Genomic DNA, 22,703 nt, shown 5'->3' with positions numbered 1-22,703 from the left:
ACTAAGTTTTCCGAATATGCTCATACATAATCACTACCCAAAACAATCAAATATGAGAACGCCTGAAGACAATGCCGAACGCACAAGGAGTGAAACCTGCAAGCTACCAAGTATTTTCCGAAAACTACTCTTCAAGAAGAGAAGGCAAGTCTATGCCCATGGGGTAAAACAGAGCCAATTCTTCCCCGCCGTCCTTGCGCTTGGCCTTCTTCCCTGGCGGGTGTTCCGCCGGGTGTGTAAAGTGATCCTGGAGATCTTTCAAGCGCTTGTCAAAGTCGACAAGCAGCCTCGTCAACTCCTTGCGAGCCTCTTTGTGCTGCTCTGTCGCGTAAGCATCGTCCATCAGAAGCTGTTCTGCGATATGAGAGAAGTCGTTCAGCTGAGCTATTGCTTCTGTGATGAATGTATCGCATGGAACCTTCCATACATCTTTCTGGCGGCTCATGAGTTGCATCTCGAGGTTTTTGATCAGTGGGCAAAAGAGCTCAGTATCCGGATTCTCTGCATTGGGCAGGATGGACTCCAGGATCTTGTTGCGTTGCCTGTCATAACTGCCCCGACCTCCTACAACACCCAGGGCTTGATTGTAGACAGGATTCATCTCTCTTGCAATGGGGCAATATATGTCGATCTCCGTAGTAAACCATAGATAGTTCTCTCTAAGAGATTTGCCCAGCTCCAGTGCCATGATGTCGTAAGCTGTCCTGGTTTCGTCCGATGCATCTGTTAACGCCTCGATTGCATCTCTTTTCAAAGCTGGGTGTGCAGATGTACGGTTGATGGATCTTTCGATACCCGTGAAAAGGTCTTGAACAGGTCTATACAGGCGTCGCGAAAGTTGTTCTGCTCTTGGCTGCATCTTGTTATGCCATTGCTTGATATATCCTTTCAATGTACCAAGAATGTCATCATTCAGATTGCGGCCGCAGAATTTGCCGTCAACAGGGATGCCGTTCTCTCGAAGCATCTTTGCAAATCCGGAGTGGTGAATTCTCGCATGAATCCATTCCTGCCGAGCCAGCAACCGGATACCACTGGTCGCAGCCTCCAGCCCGCTCTGACACCAAAGCTTTGCCACAAGCATTTCTATCTGCCTAGCCCCGAGGCCTCTGAGTTGTTCCTCGAGGACAGGTATTTGGATTTCCAGGTCCTTTCGCATCCTAGCGTAGCCTTTGTCTTCAATGTGTTTGTCAAGCACAGTTGTAGCCCGCTTTCGAGCGGCTGGTAGCGCATGGAAAATATGATCTCGGTAACTGCGGTGGTTTGACTCTGCGGGAAGACTGTATAGGAACTGTCGGAAAGCAGGGATCCCAGACTCCTCTGCAGTAAGGACTGGGACCTGCCTCCAAAGGCGATTCGTCAATAGGAGGTACGAAAGAGCGGACACGGCGAAGACTTTGACGCCCTTCTGAGCCATTTGCGTCTGGACCAATCTCGTTTCACGCTCGATGTAAGCTATAGTAGCTTCTTTCATGATCTGATCCAAGCTATTCTTAATTTCATCTTCATCTTGATCGTCGTCATCATTAATACTTTCGATATAGGTTAAACGTGCGGTCAAGCTTAGGAAGGGCTCTTCCTTCATCTGGCTGATCATTTCCCCTACATCATTCTCATTAAGTAGCTCCTGTTACAGTTGTTAGTATAGATGTAAAGTAGCTCGATAACATAACTAACGTCCGACCTGTTCATGACGAGAAATGTTTTATTCGCGCCGTTTCGACGGATTGATCGGCCAAGATAGCGTTCCTGCACTGTACTTGTTTGCAGACGAGAAAATGGTGCTACCACTATCTCACAGTCGGCCTTTCGACGGAAGTCATTGATGACCGTTTCACGAAGCTGACTCGTGTCTCCGTAACCTGGTTCAATTAGCAATGTTCCGACTCGTAAGACAATATTGAACTTACCAGGTAGATCAATGAAACTCAGCCCATTTCGAAGGAGGACATGACCAGTCGCGATTGTGACAGATTTGACGAACGGCCATATCTGTTTGATCAAAATGCGAACCCGAGTCAAGTCTTTGTCGGAGATATCTTTGTGTTCTGATAGTGAAGTGTGCGTATCGGCCTGACTACTGATCTCAAGAAGACGTTTTCGAGCCCGTTCGTGACAAACCTGATAGAAGTCGCTATTTCGAAAGCTGGGCGAGTGCAAAATTTCATCAAGCCAGCGCTTGGCCGTCTCGTCTTCTTTGGTGTTGAAGATAACTCCGAAGAAGTCTTTTGCGGTAGCTGCACCGCGCTGTAGCGTCTTCGAAGCAACTTTTCGTCCTTGTAGGTTGTCCGGATCGTCTTTGATTGGGGTTTCGTGATCTGAGGTATCACTAGCGGCATCGTCTTCACCACTGTCTTGAAGCTGGTCAGACGTTGAGCCGGGGTATACGGCGGTCCAACGGTCGATCTGTTCCTTGATACGAACTCCTGTTTCTTCCGCGTCCCAGAACTGGATCTTAACATCGCTGCGTCGAGTGTGGTCATCGGCCCCCTCTTTATACAGGACGGTGGTCGCAAAGGCGGTTTCGGCCACGGAGCCACCAGAAGCGCCTAAGAGCTTGCGGTCCAACACGGCATTGATCAGGGAGCTTTTGCCTTTCCCCTGTTCTCCAAGACTTGCCAACCGTAAATTCTTGATTCTGGGTAATTGCTTCGCGGCTTGTAAAGCCTTTACCAGGTCTTTAATTCCTTGATCAACTGACTCGTGACGTTGAAGTGGGATAATTAGATTATCGCACATGTTCCTAACCGTGGTTGTAATACGATCATGGTCCAAGGCATACCAAGGATCGTCCGGGAAGTCTTCCTTGCTGGGGTCATACGTATCCTTGAATTTCCGCTTCCTTGCATGTGTAGTACCATGGTGGGCTTGTTCATTGGGTGGTTCTGTATCTGTAGGTCTCGTCATACTGCCTGCGAATATGTCAGAAGTGAGGGCCTAAGAGGAGAGAACGGCCACGCAGGTAGAGCTGCGACTCTAGACACCCATGCAACCGAAGGAATGACTTACCTCGAGTATCTTGCTTGGCCGAAGAATTATATATGCTGCGAGAACACCTGAGGAGAGAGAGAATGAGATATATATGAATGTCTCTGACGTAAAGAAGATGTTATGAGGACGCAGTGGACGTATGTGTGTTCAAGATGAGGATGTTTGAATTGGTGGATATTGTTGAGTAGGAGGAGAGTAAAGTATGGACTAGAACCTAAGTATGAACTGGTAGGTGAGACAATCTGAACCAGCACAGGTAAGTGAGAGACAGAGTAGACGAGACGTTAAGCTTTTACTACAAACCAAGACCAGGTTGCTACGAGGTGAGAGAGACGGAAAGCCTCTACTATATTTTGACTAGGGCATGGCCTCCCCAGCAGCTTCTCAGAATCAACGTTAACCATTTTGATGGAGCCGACCTTGCGCGTTGGATGTATTTATTACCAAGTGGACTGGTATCGTAAGCAAGAGCTAGAAGTTCAGCAACTACACCTATCGTTTCGGGAATATATGAGAAAAAGGACGGGCTGATCTAGAACGAGATGGTGAGTGATGAGATAAACTTGCGTTGTTGTTGCCCTGGCCGTGGGTGCAATAGTTGTTTGCTCGTTGCCGAAATGCGACCTCACAAACCAGACATTCGATCTCCTCAAGTTATGAAGCTGTAGATTACTGTGAGGCTCTTGTGCTACCAAATACCAAATGCCATATATCAAGCGGGAGGCCATGGACTAGTCGCAGATTCGGCAATGGCAGAGAGACTATACTATGTAAGCGAATGCGCTGATCATAGCTACAATAGTTGGATAAAGCGGGCAAGCCCTATAGGATATGCTACAACCCCAACAACTTCGACATGATTGTTGACGATGGCTTCGGGCGTTCTAGTGGAAGAAGGTCGTCGGCGCCCCACTAGAAGGGTGTTCCTGCATGGCTTGGCAGACGTTCTCGATTGCCGTCCCGCGAAACCTGAATCGCGAATAGGCGGGAAAATACGGCCTTCCAACAGGTTGCGCGCTTTCGTCATGCTGAGCGCATTCCTGTGAGCTCATGGGGCTTTTCGCAAGCCGCTTCTACGCGTAGCCTTGCATCCGCTCTTTTCCCTCGTTTGTCCCGACTTCTTCTCTACTTCATGGCCATCTTTCGGACGCGCGCGCTGGGCCAGTGTGGGCTGCGCGGCACGCGCCGAGGGTAAGTTTATCGCATCGACTTGAAGAGCGTAGAGATGTTAAGACTTTCAGGCTGCATACAACACGTACACTTCCTCGTAGACCCAACGCTGCTACCCTTGGCCTTCGATACGGCCCTCCATGCCTTCTTGCGACCGCCACCGCTGGCTATCTTTTCACACAACACTCGTGGTCTATCATTCGCCCCATCCATCTCGATGCGCCCGCTGCATGGTCATCCCCAAAACCATCTGAGCCAAATCACGACGAGAGAAAAACCAAAACAACCTCCACGGAAGAAGCCGAAGATCTAATCAACAAACAACACGATGGCAAACCAGGAGACCAAGATGCTCCACCTCAATCGCGCGTTGCAAAGGGCTATAGTGGAGAGGATGAACATGCTGGAGACAAACAGTCGGCCTGGCAGACGATAACAAGCAAATTCCCGAGTGCCCCTCCATCAGCTTCCTCAATTGGAGACACCATTATCGATTACGTGGTTCCAAACTGGGTCAAGGTACTACCTGGCTTCATCCGCAAACTGCAGAATGAGCTGTCAATGGCACCAGGCTCCCTGGCAGAAGAGATTTGGTACGAAGCGAACGACCCAGAGGTCAATCCGGAGATAACCTGGGACGCTTCTGTGAGAGTGTCCGACGAGCTGTGTCAGGAGGAGAAGGCTTTCCTGCAGAATAGGGCGCAATTCACCAAAGCAGCACTTGCGCGTTACCTTGATATTCCGGAAGCTACCATCCACCCTGATGATGTCCCAGTCATTGCCATGTGTGGATCTGGTGGAGGGCTACGCGCTCTTGTTGCCGGCTCATCATCGTACCTTTCTTCCAAGGAGCAGGGGCTCTTTGACTGCGTCACATACACCGCAGGTGTTAGTGGGAGCTGCTGGCTTCAGACGCTCTACTACTCGGATGTTACGAAACGCAGCCATGCTGAACTGATCCGACACCTGAAGAACAGGCTCGGCGTGCACATTGCTTTCCCTCCCGATGCACTAGAACTCCTGGTCAGTGCACCGACGAACAAGTACCTGCTCAGCGGACTGGTCGAAAAAGCCAAGGGTATCCCTGATGCCGACTTCGGTATTGTGGACATCTACGGCGCACTCCTCGCAGCCCGGTTACTTGTTCCCAAAGGCGCCCTATCTGTTAGCGGCTACGACTTCAAGGTCTCCAACCAGCGACGGTATACAGACGACGGTTCAAATCCTCTCCCCATTTACACCGCGGTACGACACGAGATTCCGCTCACTGAACAATCCGACACTACAGATGTCATTGCTGCGGAAGCGAAAGCAAGAAGAGAAGCATGGTTCCAATGGTTTGAATTCACACCCTATGAGATGTGGTGTGAGGAACTGTCAGCCGGTATACCCACATGGGCAATGGGCCGTCGATTCGAGAACGGACGCACAGTCTGGCGAGAGAACGGCCTGGCTCTACCTGAAGTGCGCGTCCCTCTCCTCATGGGCATCTGGGGATCGGCCTTTTGTGCAACGCTATCTCATTACTACAGAGAGGTTCAACCTCTCATGAGGAGCCTGGCAGGCCTGGGTAGCATCGACGCCATGATATCCGAGCGCGATGACGATCTTGTCAAAGTGCATCCTATCGATCCAGCCTCAATTCCAAACTTCGCCCTCGGCATGCGCGAATTTCTGCCTGCTTCATGTCCGGAGAGTATCTTCGAACAGAAGAACTTTCAGTTCATGGACGCCGGCATGTCGAACAACCTTCCTATTTACCCCTTGTTACGGCCTGGGCGTAACGTCGACATCCTCGTTGCCTTTGACGCTTCTGCAGATGTTCGAACCGACAATTGGCTCAAAGTGGCCGACGGCTATGCCCGCCAGCGTGGAATCAGAGGTTGGCCCGTAGGCGCAGGCTGGCCTCCCGCAGAGGAAACAATGGAAGAACTCCAACAAGACCTCGACAAAGCCGAAGCCAAGACCGAACAAGAAGTCCAGACCAAAATGGACGAAGCCAAATCGCAAGACGCAGCAGAGAAGAAGAAGACCAAGAAAAAGGACCTAGGATTCTGCAACATCTGGGTCGGCTCCACGCAAGAGCGCACAAGCGAATCCGATCCTCCCGAGAGCAAGCTCGTCGAGGAAGACTGGGAACTCATGCACCCTTCCTCTGGCATAACAGTCATCTACTTCCCTTTCCTCGCCAACCCGAAGGTGCCCGGCGTCGACCCTAGAACGTCGGATTACATGTCGACGTGGAATTTCGTTTATACCCCCGAGCAGATCGATAGCGTGGTTGATCTTGCGCGTACTAATTTCCAGGAAGGTGCCGAGCGGACGAAGCGCACGGTTCGCGCCGTGTATGAGCGCAAGAAGGCGCAGCGAGAGCAGAGGGACAAGGATGAAAAGGAGAGGAGGTGGCATTGGAAACTGAGCCAGGGAAGGACGGCGGGGAGGAGGATCGGGGAGTGTGAGCATGGGGATCAGTTTAGCTAGGTTTTGTATGGCATACGGAGTTTGGGTGGGAGTTGGAGTCGAGCGAGCGAGGCGGACATCACATAGACGCATTATACCCAATTGGATCGAGAATGAAAGCTTATGAACGTTGATTGCGTGTATTTCGCTAGCTCAGAGCAGTTGTGATGTAATAATGTATCTCTTTGAAAGAAGATATGATTTGACAGATTTGCGGAAGTGCGGAGCTCGGGATTGTACTCTATTTATTCGCAAGCAAGAATACCTAGTGTCCAAAGTCATACAACTTCTTTCTTGCATACCCAATTCACATATCTAAACCTTCAAATCAACCTCACGTAGCGTTAACATCTTACTCAGCTACATCAAACCGTCTTTCTCCCGCTAGAACTGGTGGTGCTGATGCATGTGGTGCTGTCGTTTGCAACACTCCTTCAGTGATTGCACGTGATGGCTGTGCTCGCTGTGCCTCAGTGGCTATCAATGACGATTGAAGCGCCGCTGAACGACGCTAAGTATTCGATGCTTCTGAAGTATCAAGCCATGGCACTATCTCCCGGAAGAGCGGCGGTGGTATTACTACCCTATTGCCCTTGTGCTTGTTCCTGCGCTGCACTTGATTCTGTCCGTTGACGCAACAAGGCACTCGCGTGTTGTGAGCTTGCTACGATGACTGTTCCGTTTTCTTGAGCGCCTATTGAGTGAGCGGTAGTTGGCGTAGGGTTCGAAGTGATTCCTCGAGGCGCTGGCGGGCCCATCAAAGCTGGTGGCTGCGCATTTGCAACGTGACCAAGGCCATATGTTTGATAGTTGGGTACATCAAGTCGTCTTGCCTGGTTTTCTTCCCGGGCTGCTAATAAGTTGACCGTAGTAGTCTGAGCATATGCGGCTGCCGACACAGGCAGGGGAAGAGGGTAGCGGGGACCAACACCTGGTGTTGCGAGACGTTCGTCGTATTGCTTTCCGGCCATCACAGTATGGTGATGATGAGAATCTCTCAAGCCTTTTGTTATATTCGTGAATCCAAGGGATCGCAGCCCTGGGTGCGCTCTGTTTCTTTCCTGGAGCTGATCTACTGTTCTGATCGGAACTCGTAGTTTCTCATATTGCGACGAGGACGTACGTTGGTGCACTACAGAGTGTCTCTGACTGTAGCGTTTGGCTGCAGCCGCAAAAGTTGAGGCCTGCCAGTCGTGATACCGACGCTCTTGCGCAATATCTTCCTCGTTTTGCCCTCTCTTCCGCTTTTTGTTTTCTGTTATAGGCAGCCAGCCGGAATTATATGAGGAGTTGGGCCACACAGGTGTAGTGGGGCCATCTAATGGCGCCAATTTCGCGCGACTGGCAATGGCCGACGTTGTAGACAGAGCTGGGTTACTCCTATTATTCTTAGGCAACCTGTTTGTTTCTATCCATGCTTTTGACCACGACTGGAAGTCCTAACAGCCGTTACTATCGTTGCATACACCTCCGCCAAGGGAGCCCGTCACCCTGAGGGGGATCGAGTAGATAGGAGGGGGTCTGAATACCTCGATAGAAGGCAACGGAAACTGCCATTCCCCCAAAAGGCTGCCCGGAAGATGTGCTTGCTTCAGAAACTTGATTGCCTTCACGACTTCACGTGGTGGGGGTGCGTCGGGGTCGATGATTTTATCTGGATGGAGCTTTTTGTAATCGCGAAGATACTTCGGGACATTGTCTTCGACAGTCCACATAGCGCTATTCTCGTCCAGGATTATCTTGAGTGCCGATTGGGATAGGCCAAGGAGGCATTGAACGGGGTGATATGAGTCGTAGTAGGTCCCCGGTGGGAAATCGTCGCGGATCTGCTCAATGATGCTCTGGCGCAGAGATGGCCAGAGCGAGGCAAATGCGACCTTCAGGTGGATTATCAGTCATGTCTCCATGCATGTAAAACGTATGTGACTTACCTGGACCTCTGGATCGTTCGGCCTCCAACGTTCCGCTAAATCGGCATACCACATCTTCTCCTCTTCTGTCACACGCAACGGGAACTTTTCATTATTGTACATATCATCGACCCCGCGCTTGCTCGTGTGTATGCCTTTTTGGTCGCTTTTCTCCATCGCCTTCATAAGTTCCCAAGCGCCGTAGTGAACCCCATCTTTTGAGGTATCCTGAGATGGTGGCTCATCGGAGGCAAGCGACGGAAACGACGCTGGCTTGACACCTGGGTAAATGGAGGTAGGAACATGCCGTAGCGGACGTGTAGGAGGGCGGCCTATGGGTCGACGGACAGGCAGAGTATCATCCCGGTCCTTGTCGTGGTGCTCGTCGGCGAGCGGACGCTGTGAATACTTGCGGACATATCTTACGTTCGGCATGTTGCGACGCCTATGTGGCACTGAAGCACTGCTTGCGTTTAGTACGGTTCGAGGTGTCGCTAGTGTGTCATGTGCTGCTGGTATGAAAGGTGCTGTTGGTCGTGGAGCGAGAGGTGACGGGTTCGGCGTTTGGGGGGCGACAGCACTGAAAGGTTGAGAGGGTGAGAGGCTATGAACCTTTGCGTGCGTGACTGTAACATGGTTCGCCGAAATTGGAGACCCTTCTGACTCGTCGCCGTTCTGGCTTTGGTACCGTGCAGGACGTTTAAGTTTCCTCCCAGGCCGCAAGTTATAAGACATAGTCGCCGTGTCCAATATGAAGGTCTATGATGCTGTATTGATATCTCCCAAATGGCCTATACATAAGTAGGGTTGGTGGGTCGGAACCGAAAACCTGTGGGCTTCCCTGTCATTGCGCCAGGCGCGTACGAAGGCAAGGCTCCCACATGGTCACTTCTTTGTGAGCTAGCGCCCGATAGCAGCTTTCAGAGGTCGAGGTGAAGGTCAGTTCGACGTTTTATATGACCTACTACGGGGGAAAGTTCAAGATGTGAGATGCTTCCAAGGTTCATTGCGTCTTGTGCCCGTGCTATTGCTTCGTTGTTTGTCAGCGCAATGGTCTCCAACTGCCCTCTTCGAGCGTTCACTTACACATTGTGACACGTATGATACTCCGCGCGGACTGCCTGTAGGTCTTCACAGTTAGAAGGAGCACGGGAATGGTAGGCCACAAGTATCCGAAACCCAAGGAACACAGTAAAGGTACCACAGGTCAGAGGTCAAAGGAACGATTTCAATGTATGGAGAGTTAGAGTGAAAGTCTTACTAGGGATGCTTGCGCCTGCCGAAGGAAGGTATACGGGAGAGCAGGTGCCCCCAAGATACCCGCCCGCGAAGAGACAGGTTCCAACACTTGCCATTCCTAACACCAGGCTTAAAAATGCCTCGCCAAAGAACGCCATGAGCCATGTGGGGTATAATGTGAGTTGAAAACGCCTTGAAATGATATGACGCAAAAGGCAAATGCCGTAAGACAACCCAAAACGCATCACCTAAGAGTCATGGAAGGGAGTCACGTCGCGCCCTGTGAACCGGAGTGCATCCGATTCATCCATGCCATCGTCCATTTCCATATCCTCATCATCGCGTGTTTGTGCGATAGATCTCTTCTGCTTCGGTGCGTGAACAGGCTGGAGATGTGTGCCGTTTTGGCCATTGGCGCCCATGGCGCCAGTCTGTTGCGGAGACTGCGTATCACAGCTTGCGACTAAGCGCCGTGCATGTATGATATCCCAGTGTGAGTGCAGGATGTTCTTGATAGTGTCGTCGAAGTTGACGCAGAAACGTTGCGCTTGACAGACCTGCATCGCCTTGACGTGATCGAAATTGCCCAGTGTTTGCATGAGATAGGCTGCTACGACGGCAGCGGACTTCTCATTCCCGGACTCGCAGAAGACCAGAACCTTGCCGAGCGTAGGGTGGCCGTTCTTCTCTAGAGTGTGTTGTCGGACTCGCGCGACGTGTGTGTTGATCAATCTAGTCGTCTCTGTAAACCGCCCGATAAGTTCATGGATACTAGCTGCCTCGACTGTAGCCACTTCCCAGCATACTTCCGTAGCCGCCTGCACGGCGCCCATCATGCTGTTTGTTTGGGATCGAATGGCCAAGACCATCGTGATTCCCTCGCGCTCAAGGAATGCCTTATCTCTTGCTGCCATCATTGGCCCCAGGTACAGCCATGGGAGGATCAATTGCGCCTGTCTTCGACGCTCGTACGCCCACTCCACCAGTGTGTTGGTCTGCACGATGTTCTCCAGATCCAGCTCCTCCAAAAAGCTCATATCAACTCCTTCGGTACCGACGCCGCTCCTAACGGTCAGATCGGGCATATCGATCGTGAGGGTAGGCGGGGGAACGACGATGCGGGGAGGCGTGGGCAGACGATAGCTGTACTCGTGCAGATTGCGCTTATACGCGTGAGAGAGGTCCGACATGGCTGACGCTTCGCGCAATGGAGTCATGGTGAGCGACTTGCGCAGTTGAATCGAATAGAGGTGGTTCGTGGCGTGTTTGATGGGGCGTGAAGGCACAGCAGGTGTGCGGCGAGCGGGCTTTTGTAACGCGGCAAGTCTGAAGGCACCGTCTGTCCGAGTGAAGTGCTATGCACGACTTGCTATTGTCTGAGTAGGTCTGTAGCTAAGTAGATGCGGTCGCGGTAGGCAACAGCAAGCTGACGAGAGTCTTGTCGGTGTTGTCTCGCAGCGACTACAACCACTGACTCAGACAATTTGCGCGATACCAGACGAACTGGGCAAATGCTGAGTCCTGGCAGCCATGACGACTTACAAATGACAGAAGGGGATGCGTCCTGTGTACGAGTCGACATGTGCCCGCCTTCCCCAACGACGGGAGTGCTAACCAGAATCAGATTCCCCATTCTCGCTCGCTGACATAATGCGCCTCAAGCCCCACCATTCGACTTGTTATTGACCTGAGTTGCATTTGTCTTCAATGCAGGCAGTTATCTACCATCTACATGCAGCTCACCAGCTTGCGAATGTACGGATTTGGCCAGTTCATCAGGTTCTAGCCTCCTCAGAGTATCAAGGTCGAATGTAGTGAGCGGGCTTTGGGCGACGGATTCAATCGATTCAGTTCAGCTTCATGAGCCCTCCGAGGCATCGAGCTTTATTTAACTTTCGGTTTACTCGCTAAAAGTATACGAAAGCAATGCGTTTCAAGATATCTTGCCAGTCCAGCCCGGCTGCCTATATAGGCAGTCATAAATACCAGTACGGCGGATAATAAGCCGAAACTCGGGTCTTTTCCCATGTCAGCTCTGCTTATCCAAAATTTATACCAAGCCTTTTAAACTCTTCATTCTTTCAATAGCTGCCCAGGTGGTGTTTCGCTCTTTCCACCATGCCGATCCGTCTCGCCACGCCCTCAGACGAACCGGCCATAGTGTCCGCCTGCACCGCAGCATTCTTCGACGAAGCTTTATTTGGCCGCGTAATACATCCCCATCGCCACGAGTACCCGGAAGATGTCGAAATCTTCTGGCACGAACAAATTCGTCACAGCTGGAGGGAGCCAAACAATAAGATCCTCGTCGCCATTACTATAGAGAAGGGGGAGGAGAAGGTGGTCGGTGTAGCTGTGTGGCAGCGACAAGGAGATGATGAGGGAAGAAAAAAGGTAGAGGCTGAGTGGGTGGACGTTGGTGAGTCCTTGAGACAAGTTTCTGCCGAAAGATTCGATCTCTCAGGTTTGCTGATGCATCATATTCTCAGGTCCAGACGCCTTCCGGCCCCTCCCGTCAACAGTCAACCGGGCCATCGACCCCAATAAGCGCACCATTTTGGAAGACTCTTATCCGTATTATTCACATCACTGGTCACCATCCAAAAACTCCATTCCCCGCTCCCGAAACTGGTATCTTTCCTTGTGTTGCGTACACCCTTCGTACGAGCATCGTGGCCTTGGCCGTGAACTCGTCCACTGGGGGCTTGAAAGAGCCAGAGAAGAAGGCGTTCATGCGAGTGTGCTTGCAAGTCACAACAATGATCCTTTCTACTTACGTTGCGGTTTTGACGAGATAGTGGCTGACTGCACGGAAGGTGAAGAGAATCCGCTACAGGGTGTCGAAGGAGGTAGTCTTTTGTTTATGTGGGCGAAAGGGCAGGATAAGGGGTAAATGATGTAACTACAGGGTCTTGAGGCGAAGACAAGTTTCCCATGAGTACAACGCCCCAATCTATCACGAAAAATCTGAACGTATCATCCCTCGCCCGAAATCCCATACACAGCCTTCTTCAACGCCAACCTCTTACATTCACCTCTCCAACAATGCAAAACCTCACACCCACATCATATTTCCGAATAAACCGCGCCAGCCATCGCTAGTCACCAAACCCTCGCCCCTCAAAGCACAAGCCGATAAAACACCGCACCCTCCACACTCTCATAATAACTCTCTATCTCCTCGAACCCATATCTCATATACAGCGCCCTCGCAGCCGTCATACTACTCAACGTATCTAGCAATATCTCCTTGTACCCCAACACCCTCGCCTGCTGGATCGCCATATCCAGCAATAACTTACTGACGCCCCGACCACGGGACTCCGGCGCAAGATAAAGCCGTTTAAGCTCGCACGTGGGAATAGAATTTGAAGAAGAGAATGAGCGGAGGGCTATACATCCTATGACTTGCTCCTCTTCCGCTGTCCTCCGTTGTGGTGATGACTGCTGCGGTACATGGGTGTTTGCTGCACATGATGTTGATGTACGTCCATTTGTGTGAGCTTCGAGTGGTGTGTAAGCGAGAAATACCGCTCCGCCATTTTCAACGCCGTATTTGCCTGGTAGTTCTGCTAGTTCGTGCTCGAAGTTTTGGAAGTCCAGGCTAATGGGCAGGGAGTGTGCGTATGCGAGGAATAATTTGCTGACGGCTTCTTTGTCGGCGGGGAATAGGGCGGGGCGAACCTTCACTTTGGACCTTGTGTTTTGGCTCATTTTGTACTGTGTGCATGGGTTTGGGGTTTGGGGGTTGAGTTAAGTGGAGGGATATGCTTTTGTTCAGGTTGACATGGGCCGGTTATAGCCGCCGGTAGCGTTATTTACTCCTACATGCTTTCTTACAAGATAAACATGAGTATAAACATTTGACTGCTTGACGTATAGTAAGAAACACGATTTTAGAACTCCACTCATTGTAGTTCTTGCTAGGTCGTGGCAATCGGTGCATGTGCCATTGCAAAGTGGCTCCTAAATTCTATTCGTAATGGTGGGCCTCGTATTTCGAAGCGACATCGCATTGACCCACATTCCTGCTGTCTGTCACAATTTGACATCTAGGGGTGGAGATCACCTTAGGGACAGATGTCTCCAAGGTAATAGGTTTACTAACTTGTCCTGTTGTCATCGAGTCACGTGAAGCGGTCTTGTGGTGTAAGTCTACCATTCGACCATCCATCAAATCAACTCTAACATCCAATCAGCTAGTGGTATGATTCTCGCTTAGGGAAAGTCACGTGACCTCTGTCACCGTGATCTAAGCAAATTTGCGAGAGGCCCCGCGTTCGAGTCGCGGCAAGACCCCTTTTTTTTGCACTTTTGTAGGCGTGAGGAGCACGCTGTCGACGTACCACTTTTCGCTGGGCTTATATGGATATGGTAACGGCTATGATGCAGCGCCCATGGCTGCAAAAGCGGCTGGGAGCTGATTTTCTTTTGACCATCGAATACGTGCCGCGGTGCAGACATCCACTGAAAGGGGTTATCCCTCCGGCCTTGCCTCAGACCTTAATCCTTCCCGCACCACAAACCTACGGTGAGCCTTGACTCAATGTCTTCGGAGCCACTCCCCCAGCCGCGCGCCAGTGCATATACGACAGTTCAATTCGCGTACACGACGTCGCCTCCGCAATTACGGCAGCTAAGCGCGGGCCGTATATTGCGGCGCGAATGTTGAGAAATGAACCCGTCCCTGTTTTCTTAGAGAGGAAAGTCCAAATCGGAGCTTCCGTCTCAGGCTCGAGAAGACTGCAGGGATATGACTTGGCGTATGGACACCTTGTATTCAGGCTAAGCACCCCAGGTTTGAAGGCACACGTGTGATTCATGTTTGAGCTGAAATTGCGAGCGTCTTTTGGAAAAAATTAGCAGCTTCCAAAGATGGATACGGGTGTTGCTCATGCGATCTGAGCGAGTCGATAGTTGTAGACACTAAACTCATGTGCCTTGAATTGCGTCGCTTGTGAGCACTAGCTATGGACTAGCAAGTTTTGTGTATACAATAGGAAAGGGAGCGTGTGCTTCGAAGGTCACGGTTATTGTGGTCACAGTATAAACTAGAAGATAGACGAATCCCAAAATCACAAAGGGTGGTCGTTATATTCATGTACAAGTGTCTATTTTGGACCTCTTCTAGTAAACTTTTGGACGTGACGAAAAGGTATATACAGTCTTTTTGCTGATGTCGAGCGCTCACAATACGTTCCTGTTGATGTACTCCACGGGCCCAACGTATATCTTTCGTCCCTTCACAAAAAAGTAGGCCAGTGAAAAGATTACTACAATGCCATAAATCAAGATGTTCCAGTTCATCAGGTCGGGCGTCGGCAGCGGGGTCGGTGGGAAGAAAGCGAATACGAACGCTATGCAGAGGTAAGCGACTGCTATGCCGTTGACATAGATGCCGGCCCTGCCGAGGTTGAAGCGCGATGGGAGGAGTGGCTCGTGCCGCCAGCGCTTGAGGAAAATGCAGGAAATTGATATGATGTAAGAAGAGATCAGCGCGCATGTACCGAGAGATGCGATCGAGTTGAAAGCCACGGTGCTGCCGAGGTTGATCATGGACAATATGACCGATACCGCGAAAGATACAATAACCGAGTTGAGCGGAATGTCCCAACCGGGCTGGACGCGGGATAGGAAAGCACCAAAAGGAACGCCATGATCGCGTGCGAAAGCAAACAGCTGGCGGGAGCAGGTCGCAACGTTGTTGACACATCCAAAAATGGCCATGGTGATCGTGATACAAGCGAGCGCCGTGGCCCCGGCAGTGGACTGTGTAGCGTTGAACATGATCTGAATATGCGGCTGGCCTGTCGTAGTAGTAAGGACGCTTCCGATGTCGCCAACAAAAAAGCAGAAAGTAATCAGCATGAGGAAACCCAATATGCTATTCACGATAGCGGTCCAGATCATGGCCCTCGGTAGGGTATGTGCCGCGTCTCTTAGCTCCTCGCTCATATGTGTCGCTGCGTCTGATCCGAGCAGAGCAAAAGCAGGACCCAGTTGGCCTATCAAACAGGAAAGGCCCACGCTTCCCCACCCGCCGTTGTCTTGGAAGGAGCCGAAAACCTCGCTGGTCTTGCTTCGGGCACCAAGGACCCACATCGTAATGAATACGGCGAAAAAGCCAAAGATATGGAGGACGAGGACGGTGCCTTCAATGAGGGGTAGTTTGCGAGCGAGTAATGTGTTGAAGATGATAGCAAAGCTGGCAACTGCGATGACGAGGAGAGTGCCGTGCCATCGTTGAGGCACATAGGAGTCGTTGTTGAGGACGATGAGGCCTTGTATTTGTGCGCCTGCCAAGAAAGCGATAGAGGCAATACCTGTTTGCCAGCCTAGTACACAAAGCCATCCTATACGTTGTTAGCATGGAGTCCGTATAGGATTGGCTCCGAGAGCAACGAACCAACTAGGTAGCTAAGAAACCTTTGATGCTTCTTAGGCGCAAATTCGGAGACCCAGTGGTACTGGCCACCTGAAGTCGGTGCCCTAAGGTTACGTTAGACGACATAATACACTCAGCTTATATGCTCAGTGAATGCGTTGGCACCTACATGGAGGCCATCTCAGCCATTGACACTATAACGAAGCCCATGCCGATTGCTGTGCCGAGATAAACAAATATCGCACCACCGGTACCGCCATTCGTGAATGGCACGGCTAGGGTGCTGATTAAATGTCAATTGATGTCTGCGATTCAGGTAGATCAAGCTCACGTCAAAACTGTCTCCCACGATGCCATTAAGATCATGGAATACCCAAAGATGGACACAAATCGGAAGTTCCTTCGAAGCTCCTGGGTCTTACCCATCCGATGCATGTCCTTCTGATCGTCATATGTTCCCTTCTTCTCCGACACTATGGGGCTCTCCTGCGACTCGCTGTCGCGAGGCTGGACATCAGCCTCTGCCTTCGTGTCCGACATGCTGTAAGCCCTTGAAACTACAGTCGATCTCAGAGGAGGTGATGGAAAAAGCAAAACTAGGATGGTGAGAATACCGTCAGAACGGTATTGGTTGGGTGACGAAGAAAAAGCAAGTAGGGAAGAAAAGAGCCTCCCTCTAGTAGGAGAGAAGGAGACTTTTGGAACGATAACAATTCGCCATGGGTAGTGCGTCTCTGAAAGCAAAATGTTACAAATTGCCGCTAGTCGAGGCCTAGCCGGCCTACGCAAGCATTATACAACCCTCGTCTTCCCATCAACGTGGAAACCAGTCGGAGGTCACCCTCGAAAGGAAGCTGCCCCGCCATATGCCATTTGGCGAGGCGAACACGCGGAGGCTTGTATCCGCGCACTGTGAGCTCGAGCGTCGTTCTCGCCTCAAGCTAGCGTGAGAGCACATGGATACAGAGGCGGCAAGATTACTCGTCTACAGGTCATGCGATTACGAGCAATAGCCGCCACTGCGTAGCGGTGTAGGGTATAGATTAGCTGGCCAGACCTCAAGTGTCCTAACGGGGAAGTGGGACTGCGGAATTGCCGCTCCGCCGAATTAGTGCCCGCGTACCATGCGGGAGCGAGAGAGAAGGGTGAAATCGACCCTGCCGAGCCAGTCGAGAAAAAAGTTGCGCAAGTAACATGTCAAGGGATGTGGTGGATGTTAAGAACAAGGGTGGAGTGATAGGATCTGCTCTAGCACTCCTTTGGTCTAGTGCCCGGCCATGGCACGGGACCCACCGCGTCCCGTCAAGCCAAACACTCTTCATCTCGTGCCTCATCAACTTCCTCCTGGCGTTCGTGCTCTTTATCAGATGTACACAGCAGACATGGGAACAATTAGACGTCGCCAATTATTTTTGTAGCCACTCAGGAGAGTGAATGCCGCGTAGACCTCCAATACGAAACACCTTACGCTACACATAACTTAATACCGCTACACATGCATTATGTCTGCGGTGCATCCTCATACGACCAATTAACTTCCGAATTGTCGGGACCTCCGACATGGCTGCAGCTCGTTCATCTCGTTTGCTGCTCGACTCTTTCGCTTACCGTTCCTTCGGGCACAGACCGGAGCAACGTAAGCCACCTATTGAGGGCTTAATGCACGGCAATCACAATCACACAACAAAGTGTCTCAAAATAAGAACGCCACGGCAAAGGTCCCTACCATGAGTTTATGTGGCTTGCTGCTAAGCATTACTTTAGCAGTTTCTTTGCATAGGACGCAGGGTTGATGAACCCGTACCTTCGGACGGTTGATGTATCGTAGAAAATCCTCACCCGATATAATAACACAAGATATTGTGCGTTCATCCAGTGTAACGATGATGTGCCCCTTGTGCGGCCGCCGACAGAGCGCATGTCAGCAAAGCTATATCCGGGCTTAGTTCCCTTCTATAGCTGCCTCTCGACGCTCTAGTGATTTACTATGAAGAATGGCTGACTCGTCGCTCGAAGCTGGCCATCGATGGGCTATAGTTACGCCTGACGATCGTAGTGGAGTTCTTTACATCGTTGCATTTTTAGCGTTCACGTACTCGAGTCTCACCTTCCTCGCACGATGCTTCATCAAATGGCATGTATTAGGCTTCGACGATGCAGCAATGGCGCTTGCGCAGGTCAGTTATTACCTCAACCAGGATACAAAACACAGTAGACTGATATCTACAGGTTGCCTGTCTCGTACAGTTCTCCCTCCTCCTAGTCTCTCTTTCTGCTGGTCTAGGAAAGACATTTGACCTCCTCAGCGTAGATAAGTACGCAGCAATGGCCAAAGTACGCTCTCAGTTCCATTTCCTTCGCTTCGACTAATACTCTACCAGGCCCAGTTCGGAACTCAAATCGCCCTCTATGTCTCCCTCGGCTTCTCGAAAATCGCTACAATCCTACTCATACAACGCCTCTTCACCCGCGATATGAGAACAGCATGGCAGATCTGCAATGTTGTCACTGGCTGCGTAGCTGCTTGGACAGTTCTTGCTAGCTTTCTTGTATCAGCCGGCTGCTCACCGGAAAGCATGGCCCCTAAAAGCCCGTCGGAGACCTGCCCTACCATCATCGCCCGCTACCAATTCGTTGTGGCCACAGACGCAATCACCGACATTATCCTTGTCATTATTCCTGCATACCTATGCTGGCAACTCCACATGTCCGTCATCGTCAAACTACAAGTTCTTGCAGTCTTTTCTTTCCGACTACCTCTCATCCCACTCGCCGGCCTATTTCTAAAAACGTGGATCCGCTCGTTATCGACCAGCAACCCTGGCGTGGACCGCACACCAGCGATTATATTCCATCAGTGCCAACTTTGCGTTTCTCTGATAGCGGGCACAATACCCTGTCTAAAATCCTTCATCCGCAGCTTCGACACAGGCAGCGGCGTAAAAGCAGGGTTCGGCTCATCGAACGAATACGGCTCCAATGGTCCTAATAGCACCAGCGCAACAAAGCAACAAAGCTACCAGCTTTCTACACTGAAGCGCAGCAAAATCAGTTCATCACAGACGCGAAGCCGCGTAGACGAGGACGACGGCAATATCAATGAGAATCCGTTGCCGTTCACGAGTGGACGAACCAATCAGCCACCACTAGCATGGGATAGGAGTAATAGAGCGGGATATGAGTGGCAAGAGCTGGAGCCCGATAGAGACAGCCAGGGCAGTAGACAAGAGTTGTTTATTCGAAAAGACACAGCGTGGGAAGTTGGCAGTGATACGAGGCGGAGAAGTGATACGCCCGGGATATTGGTCTTGCCACAGTAAATGGCAGGAGAGGGTATGAGGCGACCCCATGGAGGGGACAAAATTAAATCTTTGCAATCTTTTTCACTCCTAGATAGAGTAGATACCATAAAGGGAAACCGGCGTAATCTCAAAAATGGAAATCAGGCGCGATGGTAAATTGCGTTTAGGACATGGTGATAGACAGATGCATGAAAAAAGCATTCGATATTAATATTCCGTTTCTTCAATAATTATTAATCCTAAATCACTGATTGTCTTAATACCCTACCAGCTCTATGCTTTCAACCCCTCCATCAGAGCACCTTCATCTCTCTTCCCCACAGCCTGGAAAACCGCCCCGTCTCCACCTATATCCAATCCTTTCTCCGCCCTCTCATATGCGTCATCGCTCCTATCTAGCAAGATTTCCATTTCCTCCTCCCCCAGAAGATTTCCGCTTTCAGTGCCCTCAATGTCAAACCGTTCACCGTCGCTTCTTCTGAGCAGCTTCTGCAACTCTTCAACTTCTTGCTCCTTCTCAACGCCGCTAGTTTTGCCTCTATCATTTCGGACGCCGCCTTTGCGAATGACAAGTTTCTCAAGCCGTCGTTTCCCTTCAGCACTCTCGAGTAGCTTCTGCTCGACAGTGTTGCGTGTCGCGAAGCGGTACACAATGACGTTTCTCGTTTGCCCGATGCGATGTGCACGGTCCATTGCTTGGAGGTCTTGCTGTGGGTTCCAGTCACTATCGAAGAGAATGACGGTGTCAGCGGCTGCGAGATTGATGCCCTGGCCGCCCGCTCGAGTAGATAGGATGAAGATGTCTGTCGCTTCTTTCGCCTCGGACGGTTTGTTAAACGCCAAGATCTGTGCTTGACGATCAGATTGCGCGACTGAGCCGTCGATGCGAGCATACTTCCAGGACCGCAAGTCGAGATAATGGCCGAGAAGATCGAGCGTTGTTGTGAATTGGCTGAAGATCAGCACCTTGTGGCCCCTTCTTATTAACTCCGGCAACAGAGAATCGAGTAGTAGCATCTTCCCTGACGTGCTTACAAGGCTCTCATCAGGTTCAGTCTCCGATGCGAATATCTCAGAACCGTCTGTATCCGCCTTGATAAACGGGTTAAAGAAGTTGTAGGGTGAGTTACAGCACAGTCGGAGCTGCATGACGGGGTTACCCAGCTTCTTCTGCATGAGTTGCCGCTTTGCAATTTCGAACGTCGCAGCACGTATCTTCTCCTCTTCTCCCTCAGAATCGAGCTCATCTTCCTCCTCAGGCTCGCTATCCTCTTTGTTCAAGTCTGCAAAGTACTGCGTGTCGCTGACTTCTTCATAGTTCCTCCTTGGTCGAGTGCGGCTGAGATTGGATGCGACGGACGCTGGTGTTCCTGCACGAGATGTCTTTGCGCTTTTGTTAGGAGTACTGACATCTGATAACGCGTTCCGCTTTCGGCTACCATTATTGCTGCGGATACTAAGAGGTGTTGCTGCTCCGCTGTTGAGGCCAACGCTAAGTCTCTCGACTGCCTTCTCCTCTAGGAATGAACGGCTTGTACCATCGAGGATGGCCTGGTACAACTCACGCTGCATTGCTGTAAGAGGTGCGAATAGGATATACTCCCGCTTCTTGGGCATCAAACTCTCAACATCTGTCTTCACACGGCGTAGCAAAAACGGCTTTAATACAGCGTGCAGTGATTTTACGAGATATTGTTGCCGTTCTTCTGAAAGCAACTGCTCGTAGCTCGACTTGTCCTTCAGGCCAGAAAAGTCGAACCAGCTTTCGAATGTTGAGAGCTTGTCGAACACCGTTGGTAGAAGGAAGTGCAATAATGACCATAATTCAGTAAGATTGTTCTGGAGCGGTGTACCAGTAATGAGCAGACGATTGGCGGACTGGAACTGCTGTAGTTCGCGGATAAGGCGACAATCGAGATTTTTGATACGATGTCCTTCATCAATGATGATGAATTGCCAACCAAAGCTAGTGAGATACTTCCGATCGTTCATGCAGATCTCGTAGCTGGTGACCATGATAGGAAACTGGTCCGTCCCAGGGTTCCGAAGTCTTGTATTGCGCAATCTCTCCCGCTCCTTCTTATCACCATGGTATAGCATGACCGGCAAGCTTGGTGTCCACTTTTCAAACTCTGCGACCCAGTTGCTCGTCGTGCTGAGAGGTGCAGCGATCAAGAAGGGACCGTAAGACTTGTTCTCCCACAGATGCGCGAGCATGGCGATTGTTTGGATAGTCTTGCCCAGGCCCATTTCGTCCGCCAGAATGCCATTGATACCGTTCTCGTAGAGTGACAGCATCCACTCAAGTCCTTCCAGCTGGTATGACCGCATTGTGCCCCCTGTGACCAGTTTCGGTTGTCGCGCTGACCTAAGGTTCTGTATGCCAACGTCACCTGTCCTTATGTTGTCCTCGTCCGCAGCCTCCTTCAGCGCGTCGGCCACATTCTTGATGTCTGTCTTACTCTCGATATCTTCCTTTCTGAAGTAGCTCGATATCTTCGCATCTTGCTTCTTCGGTCGCCCGCGGCCCTTCTTCTTGGGTGCTGTATCTTCATCCTCTATTTTTGACTTCGATGCCCCGCTTGCTACCGAACCGCGTGTCGCTCGTCGTTGTGACTCGGCTGCCACTTGCTCGGCTTTCTTTTCTCGTTTCGAGGTTTGGCCCTGTGTCTTCTCGTCTTGTGCTTTCTCTTCGTCTTCTTGTCGTTGCATTTGCGCAAGCATGACCGTCGCGTACAACTACATCAGAAATGTCAGAGCCGGTCCACATACTCTCGCAATGCCTTTCATATAGTCTGAATTGCGCATCTCCGAGGTAACCTTTGTACTAACCTTACTTTTGTTCATCAAGAACTCCAATTGCTGGAACTTTTTATCCAAAATGTCTTTTCCACTCTTAATGTCCTCTTGTCTCTCTTTCTCTAATTGCGCGTCGCGTTTCGCGTCATGTTTCTCGCGCTGTGATCTCATGCGTTGCTCTTCCTCCTGCATCGACTTTGACACACCTTCTGTATCCATATCGGCTGGTGGTGGTGATGACGCGGGTGTGGACTTTTGTGACGCGGAGTTTGCACTAGTAATCGAGGAAGAGGTCATTTTGCGAGCAGGAAAGCCTTTTTTATGAAGCAATTAGAGGAACCAAGATCGTCTTTGTTTTCGTCAGGGGCAGGTGGCGAGGGAGGCTTTCGATCGCGAAGTGAAAGGGCGACGCGCTAAGCGAGAAATCAAACACGTCATCGAGAACGC

At 50.8% G+C, this 22,703-nt stretch overlaps 10 protein-coding genes across 10 annotated transcripts; 3 read left to right on the top strand and 7 right to left on the bottom strand.

The window, feature by feature from the left end:
- Positions 1 to 8: 8 nt before the first annotated feature.
- K460DRAFT_412323 (uncharacterized protein) lies at positions 9 to 3,020 on the bottom strand. Its single transcript, XM_040937534.1, has 4 exons — positions 3,010 to 3,020; positions 1,911 to 2,912; positions 1,678 to 1,862; positions 9 to 1,627 (listed from the first exon to the last, which is right to left on the bottom strand). The coding sequence occupies exons 2-4, from the start codon at positions 2,905 to 2,907 to the stop codon at positions 125 to 127; spliced, it is 2,685 nt and encodes an 894-aa protein (XP_040793219.1). The 5' UTR covers positions 2,908 to 2,912; positions 3,010 to 3,020; the 3' UTR covers positions 9 to 124.
- Positions 3,021 to 3,974: 954 nt separating this feature from the next.
- Positions 3,975 to 6,846, top strand: K460DRAFT_412322 (phospholipase-like protein A2). Its single transcript, XM_040937533.1, has 2 exons — positions 3,975 to 4,182; positions 4,233 to 6,846. Exons 1-2 carry the CDS (start codon positions 4,124 to 4,126, stop codon positions 6,640 to 6,642), a joined length of 2,469 nt encoding a protein of 822 aa, XP_040793218.1. The 5' UTR covers positions 3,975 to 4,123; the 3' UTR covers positions 6,643 to 6,846.
- Positions 6,847 to 7,205: 359 nt separating this feature from the next.
- On the bottom strand, positions 7,206 to 9,266 carry K460DRAFT_350683 (uncharacterized protein; the record flags this gene model as incomplete). The annotated part of the gene is made up of 3 exons (XM_040931519.1): positions 7,206 to 8,051; positions 8,088 to 8,498; positions 8,553 to 9,266. The coding sequence occupies 3 exons, from the start codon at positions 9,264 to 9,266 to the stop codon at positions 7,206 to 7,208; spliced, it is 1,971 nt and encodes a 656-aa protein (XP_040793217.1).
- Positions 9,267 to 9,437: 171 nt separating this feature from the next.
- Positions 9,438 to 9,987, bottom strand: K460DRAFT_19048 (uncharacterized protein). The gene is made up of 3 exons (XM_040927114.1): positions 9,793 to 9,987; positions 9,618 to 9,660; positions 9,438 to 9,561 (listed from the first exon to the last, which is right to left on the bottom strand). Exons 1-3 carry the CDS (start codon positions 9,926 to 9,928, stop codon positions 9,510 to 9,512), a joined length of 231 nt encoding a protein of 76 aa, XP_040793216.1. The 5' UTR covers positions 9,929 to 9,987; the 3' UTR covers positions 9,438 to 9,509.
- On the bottom strand, positions 9,527 to 11,109 carry K460DRAFT_19074 (phosphatases II). Its single transcript, XM_040927117.1, has 2 exons — positions 9,793 to 11,109; positions 9,527 to 9,561 (listed from the first exon to the last, which is right to left on the bottom strand). The coding sequence occupies exon 1, from the start codon at positions 10,985 to 10,987 to the stop codon at positions 10,019 to 10,021; it is 969 nt and encodes a 322-aa protein (XP_040793215.1). The 5' UTR covers positions 10,988 to 11,109; the 3' UTR covers positions 9,527 to 9,561; positions 9,793 to 10,018.
- A 779-nt stretch (positions 11,110 to 11,888) lies between these two features.
- On the top strand, positions 11,889 to 12,663 carry K460DRAFT_350681 (acyl-CoA N-acyltransferase; the record flags this gene model as incomplete). The annotated part of the gene is made up of 2 exons (XM_040931518.1): positions 11,889 to 12,189; positions 12,260 to 12,663. 2 exons carry the CDS (start codon positions 11,889 to 11,891, stop codon positions 12,661 to 12,663), a joined length of 705 nt encoding a protein of 234 aa, XP_040793214.1.
- Positions 12,664 to 12,890: 227 nt separating this feature from the next.
- On the bottom strand, positions 12,891 to 13,484 carry K460DRAFT_274527 (acyl-CoA N-acyltransferase; the record flags this gene model as incomplete). Its single annotated transcript, XM_040927965.1, has 2 exons — positions 12,891 to 13,192; positions 13,259 to 13,484. 2 exons carry the CDS (start codon positions 13,482 to 13,484, stop codon positions 12,891 to 12,893), a joined length of 528 nt encoding a protein of 175 aa, XP_040793213.1.
- A 1,473-nt stretch (positions 13,485 to 14,957) lies between these two features.
- K460DRAFT_372844 (amino acid transporter) lies at positions 14,958 to 16,695 on the bottom strand (the record flags this gene model as incomplete). Its single annotated transcript, XM_040934539.1, has 4 exons — positions 14,958 to 16,123; positions 16,177 to 16,259; positions 16,325 to 16,438; positions 16,487 to 16,695. The coding sequence occupies 4 exons, from the start codon at positions 16,693 to 16,695 to the stop codon at positions 14,958 to 14,960; spliced, it is 1,572 nt and encodes a 523-aa protein (XP_040793212.1).
- A 1,341-nt stretch (positions 16,696 to 18,036) lies between these two features.
- On the top strand, positions 18,037 to 19,635 carry K460DRAFT_391103 (uncharacterized protein). Its single transcript, XM_040935815.1, has 3 exons — positions 18,037 to 18,332; positions 18,385 to 18,489; positions 18,537 to 19,635. Exons 1-3 carry the CDS (start codon positions 18,150 to 18,152, stop codon positions 19,473 to 19,475), a joined length of 1,227 nt encoding a protein of 408 aa, XP_040793211.1. The 5' UTR covers positions 18,037 to 18,149; the 3' UTR covers positions 19,476 to 19,635.
- Positions 19,636 to 19,669: 34 nt separating this feature from the next.
- K460DRAFT_301916 (uncharacterized protein) lies at positions 19,670 to 22,630 on the bottom strand. Its single transcript, XM_040929888.1, has 2 exons — positions 22,290 to 22,630; positions 19,670 to 22,196 (listed from the first exon to the last, which is right to left on the bottom strand). Exons 1-2 carry the CDS (start codon positions 22,551 to 22,553, stop codon positions 19,731 to 19,733), a joined length of 2,730 nt encoding a protein of 909 aa, XP_040793210.1. The 5' UTR covers positions 22,554 to 22,630; the 3' UTR covers positions 19,670 to 19,730.
- Between the last annotated feature and the right edge of the window lie 73 nt (positions 22,631 to 22,703).

This window comes from Cucurbitaria berberidis (assembly GCF_010015615.1).
Source record: "Cucurbitaria berberidis CBS 394.84 unplaced genomic scaffold K460scaffold_1, whole genome shotgun sequence".
Lineage (NCBI taxonomy): Eukaryota > Fungi > Ascomycota > Dothideomycetes > Pleosporales > Cucurbitariaceae > Cucurbitaria > Cucurbitaria berberidis.
Note: the sequence above shows the minus strand (reverse complement) of the source record. Positions and strands in the feature narration are given on the sequence as shown.

What these genes read in the sequence shown, in the direction of transcription:
- K460DRAFT_412322 (XM_040937533.1), top strand. Translation starts at nt 4,124, where the DNA reads ATGGCCATCTTTCGGACGCGCGCGCTGGGCCAGTGTGGGCTGCGCGGC. An exon ending in CTGCGCGGCACGCGCCGAGG is followed by an intron (nt 4,183 to 4,232) that starts GTAAGTTTATCG and finishes TAAGACTTTCAG; the next exon opens with GCTGCATACAACACGTACAC.
- K460DRAFT_301916 (XM_040929888.1), bottom strand. Translation starts at nt 22,553, where the DNA reads ATGACCTCTTCCTCGATTACTAGTGCAAACTCCGCGTCACAAAAGTCC. An exon ending in TCTTGATGAACAAAAGTAAG is followed by an intron (nt 22,197 to 22,289) that starts GTTAGTACAAAG and finishes TTTCTGATGTAG; the next exon opens with TTGTACGCGACGGTCATGCT.
- K460DRAFT_19074 (XM_040927117.1), bottom strand. Translation starts at nt 10,987, where the DNA reads ATGACTCCATTGCGCGAAGCGTCAGCCATGTCGGACCTCTCTCACGCG.
- K460DRAFT_412323 (XM_040937534.1), bottom strand. Translation starts at nt 2,907, where the DNA reads ATGACGAGACCTACAGATACAGAACCACCCAATGAACAAGCCCACCAT. An exon ending in GAGTTTCATTGATCTACCTG is followed by an intron (nt 1,863 to 1,910) that starts GTAAGTTCAATA and finishes TAATTGAACCAG; the next exon opens with GTTACGGAGACACGAGTCAG. An exon ending in TCGTCATGAACAGGTCGGAC is followed by an intron (nt 1,628 to 1,677) that starts GTTAGTTATGTT and finishes CAACTGTAACAG; the next exon opens with GAGCTACTTAATGAGAATGA.
- K460DRAFT_19048 (XM_040927114.1), bottom strand. Translation starts at nt 9,928, where the DNA reads ATGGCGTTCTTTGGCGAGGCATTTTTAAGCCTGGTGTTAGGAATGGCA. An exon ending in GGCAGGCGCAAGCATCCCTA is followed by an intron (nt 9,661 to 9,792) that starts GTAAGACTTTCA and finishes CTAACTGTGAAG; the next exon opens with ACCTACAGGCAGTCCGCGCG. An exon ending in TATCATACGTGTCACAATGT is followed by an intron (nt 9,562 to 9,617) that starts GTAAGTGAACGC and finishes CAAACAACGAAG; the next exon opens with CAATAGCACGGGCACAAGAC.
- K460DRAFT_391103 (XM_040935815.1), top strand. Translation starts at nt 18,150, where the DNA reads ATGGCTGACTCGTCGCTCGAAGCTGGCCATCGATGGGCTATAGTTACG. An exon ending in CAGCAATGGCGCTTGCGCAG is followed by an intron (nt 18,333 to 18,384) that starts GTCAGTTATTAC and finishes TGATATCTACAG; the next exon opens with GTTGCCTGTCTCGTACAGTT. An exon ending in AGTACGCAGCAATGGCCAAA is followed by an intron (nt 18,490 to 18,536) that starts GTACGCTCTCAG and finishes ATACTCTACCAG; the next exon opens with GCCCAGTTCGGAACTCAAAT.